General features: G+C 42.7%; 1 protein-coding gene and 1 long non-coding RNA gene across 3 annotated transcripts; one reads left to right on the forward strand and one right to left on the reverse strand.

The window, feature by feature from the left end:
* Nucleotides 1-1,944: 1,944 nt before the first annotated feature.
* LOC133479479 (tubulin alpha-1C chain-like) lies at nucleotides 1,945-6,945 on the reverse strand. Of its 2 annotated transcripts, XM_061776562.1 has the most exons (4): nucleotides 6,785-6,945; nucleotides 4,616-4,838; nucleotides 3,756-3,904; nucleotides 1,945-3,126 (listed from the first exon to the last, which is right to left on the reverse strand). In XM_061776562.1, exons 1-4 carry the CDS (start codon nucleotides 6,785-6,787, stop codon nucleotides 2,152-2,154), a joined length of 1,350 nt encoding a protein of 449 aa, XP_061632546.1. In that variant the 5' UTR covers nucleotides 6,788-6,945; the 3' UTR covers nucleotides 1,945-2,151. The 2 variants fall into 2 exon arrangements, with proteins under 2 accessions (XP_061632546.1, XP_061632538.1); XM_061776554.1 differs by lacking the exon at nucleotides 6,785-6,945 and having other exon boundaries at nucleotides 4,616-4,844.
* LOC133479487 (uncharacterized) lies at nucleotides 6,274-10,222 on the forward strand. Its single transcript, XR_009788965.1, has 4 exons — nucleotides 6,274-6,307; nucleotides 9,261-9,352; nucleotides 9,458-9,606; nucleotides 9,686-10,222. It is a non-coding gene; the product is annotated as an uncharacterized LOC133479487 (long non-coding RNA).
* Nucleotides 10,223-12,273: the final 2,051 nt, after the last annotated feature.

Here is a 12,273-nt window from a genome sequence, read left to right on the forward strand (position 1 = left end):
TTGGTATATTTTCTCAAGATATATTCACACTTTTACATTTTCCAATTCAAGACAGAGGAATTCATCCTAGGAACTAACATTTACCTTTTGTGTCGTCCTTCATGACCTTTAGAAATGGCCCATCTGTGCAGCCTTTAGCACCTCGAACCAATAACGGAGCCAACATAAGGTCGCCTCTAGTGAACAAGCACAGAAATAAAAACAGCACCATGCACCCTCATAATGTAGCATACTTAGAGGTGGATAGAGTAGCCAAATATTGTACTCAAGTAAGAGTACCGTTACTTTAAAATAATATGACTCTGGTAAGTGTAGCTTGATTATACTGATTGGACTTGACATACATTTCTATATAAGACCTTACAGCTCTCAGGGTATGTCAGAGCAAATGAGAATCACGAGGTCAAAGGAACTGCCTGAAGAGCTCAGAAACAGAATTGTGGCAAGGCACAGATCTGGCCAAGGTTATAAAAAAACATTCTGCTGTACTTAAGGTTCCTAAGAGCACAGTGGCCTGCAAAATCCTTAAATGGAAGACGTTTGGGACAACCAGAACCCTTCATAGAGCTGGCTGTCCGGCCAAACTGAGCAACCGGGCGAGAAGAGCCTTGGTGAAAGAGGTAAAGAAGAACCCAAAGATCACTGTGGCTGAGCTCCAGAAATGCAGTCGGGAGATTGGCGAAAGTTCTAGAAAGTCAACCATCACTGCAGCCCTCCACCAGTCGGGGCTTCATGGCAGAGTGGCCCGACGGAAGCCTCTCCTCAGTGGAAGACACATGAAAGCCCGCACTGAGTTTGCCAAAAAAATAAAATAAATAACACCTGAAGGACTCCAAGATTGTGAGAAATAAGATTCTCTGGTCTGACGAGACCAAGATAGAACTTTTTGGCCTTAATTCTAAGCGGTATGTGTGGAGAAAACCAGGCACTACTCATCACCTGTCCATTACAGTCCCAACAGGAAGCATGGTGGTGGCAGCATCATGCTGTGTTCTTTTTTTTTTTTCTGCTGAAGTGGCATGACGACTGGTTGGAAGCAAAGGAAAGATGAATGTGGCCAAGTACAGGGATATCCTGGAAGAAAACCTCCAGAGTGCTGAGGACCTCAGGCTGGGCCGAAGGTTGACCTTCCAACAAGACAATGACCCTAAGCACACAGCTAAAATAACGAAGGAGTGGCTGAGAACAACTCCGTGACTGCCCTGACTTAAACCAAATTGAGCATCTCTGGAGAGACCTGAAAATGGCTGTCCACCAACGCTCACCATCCAACTTGACAGAACTGGAGAGGATCTGGAAGGAGGAATTGCAGAGGATCCCCAAATCCAGGTGTGAAAAACTTAATTCATGTAAAGCACTTTGGGTTGTTTTGCATGGACGAAAAGTGCTACATAAATAAAGTTTGATTGATTGATATGGTGGTAGCGGTCACAATGCAGTAGATGCAGCCATATGAAGTTTGTTTATTTAGGGTTACTCATTATTCACCTGAGTGGTAATTTATTGTATTGCCCAACCCATTTAAAACGTTTTTTTTTATTTATTATAAATTACTGGTGTTGAGTGTAATCCTCTCCTCTCACAAGCCATCACTTTTCAGGAAACAAAAAAAGAAAATGGCATGTTAGTTGAGCTATTAACATTTCATGGTCAAAGAGAGCAAGCCATTTTCAACACTTAAGATTGGTCAATAATTTGTAAAAATAAGAGACCCACATGGAGACTGAATAAAAGTATAGATTTGTGAAAATAATTAGACCAAATTTGAACATTGGTTTTGGCCTGACACCAGCAACATACTTTTAATCTGTATGTATTATATGAAGTCCTATCTATATCCACTGTATCTAGCTAACAAGATAATCTATTAAGTTTTTCTATATACCTTTTCACAATAATACAATAAGTACACTCTAATAGACTGGGTCAGAAAGCAACACAAGCAAGTGTAAATTGTTTTATTTGAAAAGAAGGTACAAACACATTCTTTTAAAGGAGAGTCACGCTCAAGAAAATCAAACATGATGGGATTGAGCTCTTACATACTTCAGACCAGCATTAATGTTGTGTTTGTTAACAACATACCAGCCATTAAAATGCATGATATTAGAAATGAAGCTGCTCAGTCCACAAGATGTTCGCCTTCCTTTTCTAATACTCCTCCCCGTCTTCGTCTTCTTCCAATGAGTCGACACCCACCTCCTCGTAGTCCTTCTCCAGGGCAGCCATGTCCTCTCTAGCCTCGGAGAACTCACCCTCCTCCATCCCCTCGCCGACGTACCAGTGCACAAAGGCCCTCTTGGCGTACATCAGGTCAAACTTGTGGTCCAGTCGGGCCCAGGCCTCTGCGATGGCGGTGGTGTTGCTCAGCATGCATACAGCCCTCTGGACCTTGGCCAGGTCTCCTCCGGGAACCACAGTGGGAGGCTGGTAGTTGATGCCCACCTTGAAGCCGGTGGGACACCAATCCACAAACTGGATTGAACGCTTGGTTTTGATGTTGCTAATAGCCACGTTGACGTCTTTGGGTACGACGTCGCCACGGTACAGCAGACAGCACGCCATGTACTTGCCGTGGCGAGGGTCGCATTTCACCATCTGATTGGCTGGCTCGAAACAAGAGTTGGTTATCTCTGCCACAGTCAGCTGCTCGTGGTACGCCTTCTCTGCCGAGATGACGGGGGCGTAGGTTGCCAGAGGGAAGTGGATGCGAGGGTAAGGCACCAGGTTGGTCTGAAACTCAGTCAGGTCTACATTCAGGGCTCCGTCAAAGCGCAGCGAAGCGGTGATGGAGGAGACGATCTGACTGATGAGTCGATTCAGGTTGGTGTACGACGGACGGTCTATGTCCAGGTTCCTGCGGCAGATATCGTAGATGGCCTCGTTGTCTACCATGAAGGCGCAGTCTGAGTGCTCTAGGGTGGTGTGTGTGGTGAGAATGGAGTTATATGGCTCCACCACAGCAGTTGACACCTGAGGAGCCGGATAGATGGCGAACTCAAGCTTAGACTTCTTGCCAAAGTCCACTGAGAGACGCTCCATCAGCAGAGAGGTAAACCCAGAACCGGTTCCTCCTCCAAAGGAGTGGAACACCAGAAAACCTTGGAGGCCAGTGCACTGGTCAGACTGAAAGAGAAAGATAGATACATTTCCATTAGTTATTTATTATTCTCTGTAGAGGGGACATCTTGTGGAAAATCACCTTTAATTGATTGTATGAAAATATTTGGGTCTCTGGAGTGCCTGTCCACTCAAGTGTGAAGTTGCATCACCAAGTTAATCTATTGTTTGCTTTTGATTCCTGAGAATGTCACTTTAGGAGACACTTTATGGTAAATTGTGAAGAAAAAAAAGTAAATGCACCATGGCCATTGTCCACCAGAGAAAATGTACAGTACATCACTGAAAATGTATTGTTTTGTTCTGTTACCAATATCAGGTGCGGGTATACTGTACTAATAATATCTTTAAATAACTGGTAGGCCCTCATCAAGACCTCTTATATGAGCTACCGTATGACTCAATGGGGTTTGTTGAAAATGTATTCTTAATCTTGTTACTGGTGTACTTTGATGTGAGACTTTTTCATGGCTGAAGGTTAATACTAAATCACCTGAGCGACTGTTCACCAAGTTTGGAGAAAATGGGATAGAAATTTCAGAACATTTGCAATTTTTGTGCGTTTGACTAAAGTGAAATGACCTTTAAAATGGTAACTGACAAACTACATTTGGAAATGCTTTGCTTCATCTCACCAACTTGCGGATCCTGCTCAGTACAGCGTCAATGTGCTCCTTTCCAACTGTGTAGTGACCACGGGCGTAGTTGTTGGCAGCATCCTCCTTCCCGGAGATGAGCTGTTCAGGGTGGAAGAGCTGGCGATATATGCCAGTGCGTACCTCATCTGCAAGAGGATAATTGCAATAACCACGATTCATAGTCCACAGTCTTGTACAGGAATGTAACAATGTACAAATGCTTTGTTGAGTAGAATTTTCACACACCTGTACTTTACAGTACTTTTTATTTCTGGCATATTTCGCTTTTACTCAATATTTCCTGAATGTATACTTTTATTCTGATACATTTCCCCTCACCATCTTTGTTACTATATAATAAAATCAGAAGAAATTGCTTATTGAGGTAATGCCTTAACCGCGCAGCACTTAGCGGAAGAATAGTCCTTCCTATCCAGACTGAGGCACACGATACAAATTGATGGATTTTAGGATGGAAGCCCCTCCTGCTGACTCTGCTGCTCACATAACATCTGCAGCAGCAGAAGACTGCAGTGGTCAACAAGGATAATGTTTTACAGGAATTATATACATACATTGGAGGGGAAGACTCCTCCTACTGGATGACGTGCCTTTTATACTGTACCTACTCTAACTAAAGTGACAGGAATATTGACATTCAAAAACTCTCCACCAACCTGGTTGGTTAATTTAATTTACAGTATGTTAATCCGGTGAAGTCAAATGGTCAGTATTGTTTTAGGACCACATTCACCCGTGTGTGTAAGCTGCACTATACTTTTTTTTTTTTTTTTTTTTTTTTTTTAACTCAAATACCACTTTCATGTACTTTATACAAGACTGATAGTCCAACTCACCAATGACGGTGGGCTCCAGATCGACAAAGATGGCTCGGGGCACATACTTGCCGGTGCCAGTCTCACTGAAAAAAGTGGTGAAGGAATCGTCAGAGCCTCTTGCGGGCCTGGTGTTAGGCATGCAGCCGTCTGGCTGGATGCCATGCTCTAAGCAGTAAAGCTCCCAGCAGGTGTTGCCCATCTGGACGCCAGCCTGACCAACATGTATGGAGATACACTCGCGCTGCATGGGATGAAGCAAAGAGAACTTGTAAGACAGGCCCATGTTTTATTTTGTTCCAAACCATACAGAACAACTCAATGGGTATCCTGGCTTGCAGGAAGTAGGGGGGGCCTGATGTAAAAAAAAAAAAAAAAGCAAGCAATGGCGATTAGCACAAACGGCTATTGGGGCCTAGGCTTCCACACCCTGCTCAAGAATTTTGAGGTTCCTTTTGAAAGATAGGGCAAGGGATGAAGTGGGAGGTGCAGGCACAGTGTGATTAAACAAGTCAAGTCACATCATTTGAGAGCAGTTTGGCCTGAAACAGTCAGCTATTGCAGTTCAGAATTTTCGATTAAGTGAATCCTAAGAACAGGTCTGTGCTCATCTCATCAAAAATCTGTAGTATTTCCACTGCAACAGTGCAATGTAAGCCCCTCTCTCTCAACAAGAGTTGCTTTTAACACCAACAAATTGTGAATGTTTTGCCTTTTGTCTTCATTCCCTTCAGAGAGGGCGGGGACGTGACTCACAGAAATGTTTGTGCCATGAAATTCCTCTCTCTCTCTCTCTCTCTCACTGTCTCTCTCTCTCTCTCTCTCTCTCTCTCTTTCTCTCTCTCTGCCTAAACCATGTCCACAATGCATCTCATTGTGTTTTTCCACTGAAGCCACGAGGGGAGCAACAGAGTCACTGGTGTGCATCCAAAACTTCCAGAGTGCCACAGAATCACTTGCAGGAGATTTTGTTTTGGATTTTCTAGCCTTGACCTTTGACCCTCTCCTGCCCTCCCAACTGGGGCTTGCTAAGTATGGAGGAAGCAGCCAGCTCAGCTATTTTGAGGGATTCATTTTGCAGCTGCTCCCCATATGGATGCCATTATCATTATCAACATCCACCACTCACTTATGTGTCTCTAAAATGACCAAGTACGAATGTAAAATGAAATTTAAAGTGTCAACTTGTCCGTGTAAAATGGTGCCTAAAAAGGTTGCATAAAGAACCCAACAGACACAAAACCATACGTCGGTTGTGGAATCAAGTCAACGCAACTTGAATAAGACCTTAAAATAGTGTGGTGCAGTAGCAGCATTAGTCAGTTCATAGCTTTGTTCAGTGTGTTTTCAATTCAGTAAAAACTAAAATTAAACTTGTATGTAGTCGGAATAGCGCCTAACGTTTCTTTGTTTGCACATCCGCATGTGGTTACAACACACTGCCTGACATTACACTTCCAACCCATGAGGGTGGCTGTCAGCTTCTTATATCTCATCCTGGCTGGGAAATAAATGTTTGAAGTCGTAGTCACAACATGGACGAGCGATGCAAGACAAAATCCACAGTAATCGCTCTTCACGCCACACACCATTTCCCTACATGTGTCTTGAAAGGCCCAGCAGGAAGTCACCAGATAAAAGTTGCACCAATCATCAGCCTTTGTCAACAAGCTATAAATGTTACAACACACTCTGATCCCGCCTGAAGTGAAGGTCAGTGCCCTCCTCAACTAATACTGAACAATGAATTTAAGAATCTTTTGGGCTTAAATCCATGCTGATCCACCGCTTGATCAAATTTACTTGCAAATTGGTCTTATTTGTTTTTGAAGAAATTTATGTGAAAACAGTAAGCCTCTAGAAATGTATCAGGCTGGTGGCAAACAACACAAATAGAATTTGTGACAGCTTGTATAGAAGCCACATCAGCATTCCAAGGCAGAAAGGCAAGCACACTGGCACTCGTGCCAGGCCTCTAGCCCCCATATGGAAAGTGTTAACCTTCACTGAAGCCGCAGTCACATGCCTGGAGGCGCCTTTCCACTGCTGGGCTTCCTGTTCCTTACATACTTGTAGTCTGTGGGTGAGGTGATGTGGCGCTTTTGAGCCAGTAAGAAGGAAACAAACTTCGTAGAAGCATGACATTACAACATCAAACACTAACAATAGCAACAATGACCACAAACTCACCATTCTGCCGTTTACAGTGTCCTTTTTTTTTGCAAGAAAATTTAAAACCAGATGGTCCTCACAGTGTACCTATAATGAGATCTCTGTGAGTGAAGTTTCGTCAGTGTGTCATACCACGCATGTACTTATAACTGACGCAGGGGGAGGAGGCAGAGGTGGAGCCAGCAGTTGCATTTCCACCCAGTTTGGCCTTCAGTGCCTCCACAGTGTGAGAACATTTCCTGGATTGCCTTTTCAGACAAAAAGTAACGTGCTGGTGACTTTACTCACAGCTACAGCACATTCAATGGAAAACCTTTGACTTGTATGACGCCTTACTTAAATCATACTCCCCATAAACCATAGAGAACAAGTCAGGCACTAATATTTTTTTAAAACTGACCATTTATTTTATATTTTTCTTGTTTACAAGATATAAATACACTGTAATTTAATTCATTTATCCCAACTATCAACGGTGCACTTTTTATTAGGTATTTCATTTGTCATGTAATGCTATAGAGAAATGAACACAAAATCGAAATGCACCATTTTTAGTTTTGCTCCCCTTTTTCATGAGCCAAACTCAAAAATCAATCTCATCCATTTATTTCTCAAAAATAATGTTCAATAATCTGTCTAAATGTGTTAGTGAGCACTTCTTTGAGATAGTCTGTCCACCTCAGGTGTGGCATATCAAAATGGCGATGAGACCGCATGATTATTGTCTTAGATTGCCTACAATAAAAGGCCACTCAAAAATATGTGGATTCACTCTATTGTAAAACCTTTACAGTTAAATAAATCATTTGGATACTAATTTGATTTCACTCTAATTACAATTATTGCAAATAACAGTGAAGCAAATCAATGCTAATTTTTTAGATAGAGATAGAGGGGTGCTCAATATTTAGGAATCACTTTTACCACAGCTAAAGTTACATTGTGTCTCAGGACAGCTATATTTTAAACAACAATTTAATTTTTCTGGGTTTTGTGCAGGGATTATTTTACAGTTCATGTTTGGAGGGCAGAAGGGGTGGGGGCAGCAGAAAATGTCCTCCAAGTCTGGAAGGACCCACACATTGTGTAGCAAGCCTTTGAGACGTGTCGCCTCTAGTGCAATAATAGTTCACTCGTAAATTGCAAGTAACATTTATCATATCTCCAATTGTTTCCAACAGCTTTGTTTGCAGCTGTACTTGTAATATTGCGTACAGCCACCAGATAGCGCCATCGTCATTTTTTGTTCCAATTTTCTCTCTCCGCTTTCCAATGGGCATAAAATAAAAAGAAGAAATCTCATGCCTCAATTTTTCCCAGGCCCCTCAAGAGATTTCCCTGATATGACAAAAAAAATCATTTTACATTAAAATAGCTCACTAATAATTTGATAGAGCTAGATAGAGACTGGCGGCATGGTGGGCGACTGGTTAGAGCGTCGTCCTCACAGTTCTGAGGACCGGGGTTCAATCCCCGGTCCCACCTGTGTGGAGTTTGCGTGGGGTTTCTCCGGGCACTCCGGTTTCCTCCCACATCCCCAAAACATGCATGGTAGGTTAATTGATGACTCTAAATTGCCCATAGGTGTGAATGTGAGTGCGAATGGTTGTTTGTTTCTATGTGCCCTGCGATTGGCTGGCAACCAGTTCGGGGTGTACCCCGCCTCCTGCCTGATGATAGCTGGGATAGGCTCCAGCACGCCCGTGACCCTTGTGAGGATAAGCGGCTCAGAAAATGGATGGATGGATGGATGGATAGAGAGAGACTTTCATGCCTTGTCCATCAGAGTTGCAGAACTTGGCTGGTGACCTTTGAAGGTCTTATGCCATTTCTCAAGCTGTGAATGGAAACATCATCATAATCCTCAAACAAACTATTTTCCCGCTCGACTTTATCCCCTGGATTCCTCTTCAAACACCCCATGAAAATCTTGTGAAAAGAAGAGATGATTTTGTGATAATCGATGTGTTTGTTCATCCTCTTCTTTCAGATCGAGAGAATACTTTCTATTTGTCAAGTATTTATTTTTCATCTTCTACTAAGACGTCAAGGAAACAAATCCCTCCCACACTGGAATGATTATCACCGGTTGGTTTATTAGCTTCAGGTGTAAGTGAAAGATTTGGGGAGCTTTAGTGTCACTCTGGACTCTTTTGTGTGTATGCAGTGATAATCCGATCACTTGATTCAAGTGTTTGGACCCCTATTGGCAAACAATTTCACATGTAATTGAGAGACTCATTGAAGGATAATCCATCTAAAATTGAACTCTCCCAATTATTGTTCTGTTCTCTGAAGTGGCCACTTCATCGTAAACCACTAATCTCTTCAAAGGAAAATCCACTGATTATTATTGATAAACCAACATTGCTCTTTGTAGTAATCTCTGTTGGGGGAGAAGTGTAGAAGACAATGCAGCACACCTACTTTGTACAATACAAATGTGAATATTATTTATCTTAAAGAAACATTGCTACTTTCATTTCTACTGCAGGGCCAACACAGTGCAGCTTTCATTACCATGCCTGCCAGAGGCAGAGCTTGGAGAGTCTGAGGAAAAAAAGCGAGTGCCCATAGCCAATAAAGGTACCAATTATATTTTCACTTATGGAGGCACTTCAGTAAGTCATTATCCATCATATGCCCGCTTTAAAAGAGAAACTGTACGTCACATTGTTGTTTCCATGGCAGGTGCCATATATTGCCACAACGCTTCATGGAAATTGGAATTCACAATCAACACCTTTGCACATTGTGCTTAGCAGGGGTACCGAGACAAATACAACTGATAAACTGTGTAGACGCCAATGTCCAATTTACCAGACCAGACCTAAAAAAAGGTTAGGTAATGCTTTAATTTTTTCTCTTAGACTACTGTAACTCGCTCCTCTTAATCTGAAATCATTCTCTCACTTCCAGATGGGGCAGATTGCAGCAGCTACTGCATGGCTAATGACAGTCTAACAGGCGGCATCACATTACCTGAATTTTAGCATCCCTACACTGGCTTCCAGCTAGACTTAAAAATGATTTTAAGATTTTACTGATCACAGTACTTTTAAAGCACATAAGGGTCTGTTTACGAGCTATCTAGCAAACGTTTAACCCCGTCTCAGCAAGCCTGCAGCCTCAGATCCTTGGTTGAGCGTATACCTGTAATTGTTCTGAAGTCCAGGCCTAAAATGAAACGTGATCGAGCGTTCTCCAGGGTACCCCACTTTGGGACAACCTGCCATAGAGATAAGACAAAGAAAAAAAATGGTAACATTAAAAAATTATTTATTTAATTAATTAATTTATTTATTTATTTTAACATATCATATCATATCAGCCCTCCTGGTCTCAATTCCGGTTGTTGTGTTCTTGCATTGCCCGTCTTTTTCAATGGGCTTTATTTGATCCTATGACAGCTGGCATCTATGCCTGTTGTGTATTTACACTTGTTGTGTCTCTTTTTGTTTTATGTGTGCTTTTATTTTGTCAAAAAACTTGGTAAACACGTTCTTAAAAGTTCTATATCGACAAAATTATTAAAATTGCAAGCTCTATGTTCAAAAGATATAGACATTCACTAGGTTGGATGTATCCACCAGGGTGGACCAACTACATTCTTGTTTGCTAGTCAACAAACGCACTTGCTTCCTCAACCATCTAAGCACCTGATCAGTAATTTGTTCTCATCTGTGATGGATTACATGTTGAAAGTCAGCAGGGGTGTGCGCCTTTTGACCCTTCAGCGGTGGTCTGGTGCTTAGGGAGCTCTGTGCTGGTGCCGATAAGGCTTTAAGCTGTATTGATGCTGGATGGGTGCAGAGATGAAAGTGAGCACTCACAAACTGATTAAATATTATTTGATGTTACTGTGTGGCCACAAGAAGGCCTGTGGGCTGGGAGGTCTCAAGAATCCTAGAGGTAAAGAAAAACTTGTTTTTGACAACCAGAAGCTCACGGAGTGGTGAGTGCTTCAGTTGAACACTACTACTACTACTTGCGTTTGGTACCTTGGCCTTCATTTGGGTCTTAATAATCCATCCATCCATCCATTTTCTTTACCGCTTATCCTCACACGGGTCACGGGCTGCTGGAGCCTATCCCAGATATCTTCGGGCAGGAAGAACTGAACCCTGAACTGGTCGCCAGCCAATCGCAGGGCACATAGAAACAAACAACAATTCACACTCACATTCACACCTATGGGCAATTTAGAGTCTTCAATCAACCAAACACGCATGTTTTTGGGATGTGGGAGGAAACCGGAGTGTCCGAAGAAACCCCGGTCCCCAGAACTGTGAGGCAGATGCGCTAACCAGTTGTCACCGTGCCGGCAGACTTAATAATCGACTTCTTAATACCGTCACGATCACATCACAGTTATAGAAACCATCAACATTATTGAAAATTGCAGTACAGCATAACAGCATGCAAATGTGCCACGTAAATCATCTGGAGCAGTTCACAATCAATATTTATCAAATAACTTCACTTCACAAATAAAATAGATATTTACACCAGAGATACTGATATTAAATATTTTGAAGACCCTCTAAAACCTTTTAAATTTGACACACCACAGAGAAGAGTGTTGTTAACAAGTCTGCCAAATTTGAATGATTAAAAAAGATCACCAATTATAGTAAAATAAGGCTCCCAAATCATGAAAAATAAAGCCTGCCCTCGAGCTGCAGGACTGTGTGCCCGCTAAATTTTCCCCTTCAGCTGTCAATCAAAAACACGTATGTGGCTCTGTGGCTCAGACAGCCATAGGCTGACTGTCACTGTGTCTAGTTAGACAGTTAACGTTCCGTGATGTGTTGATTTTATGTGGAGGCACAAACGACCAAACCAAGTGAGGCGGATGAGCTGACGCCATAGTGGCGAGCTTGCTCCCTCGCTAGCTTGCTAGGCAGTTGGCTTGCAAGCAAACACATGTCATAAACAATCTTTCCCTGAAGTGTCCCCGATGTCAGGGCCCTCGCAGGTCGCGGCTGTGGCAAGTTGGACGGACAGGCCCCAACGCCGCGGGCCGCTACTAACTAGCCACTGGCGGGCTGGCATGCCGTCGGGTTTGCCGCGGCGTTGGTCCGAGCCCTGCGTGTGGGGGCACACGGCAGAGACACCGTAGCCCAAATAACACATAGCACTTCAGGGGAGGTGCATTTTTTTCTGGTTGTAGGCATAGAGTAGTTCGATGGGCGACTGCATGCTGTAGTGGTAGAAATGGGCCAAGTTATTATTAATAAGGAAGTGGCAATTGTGCCAAATAGCCACTAAAGGTGCTCAGTACTATTGATGGGCATGGTAGTTCTTTTGAGTGTACTGAATCATTCGAATCCGTTCATTCAAAAGATTCGTTCAAAGATTCGTTCACCGAATCCTTCAGTTCTTTTTCACAAAATCATTCAAGTGCTTCCTCATTCATTTAATGATCCATCCCTGAGGTTCACATTCAGTCAACACATTCACCGAAGGACTATGCGTTGTTGTTGTCATGTATTGTAAACTAAGAA

Source organism: Phyllopteryx taeniolatus, chromosome 1, assembly GCF_024500385.1.
Source record: "Phyllopteryx taeniolatus isolate TA_2022b chromosome 1, UOR_Ptae_1.2, whole genome shotgun sequence".
Classification (NCBI taxonomy): Eukaryota; Metazoa; Chordata; class Actinopteri; order Syngnathiformes; family Syngnathidae; genus Phyllopteryx; species Phyllopteryx taeniolatus.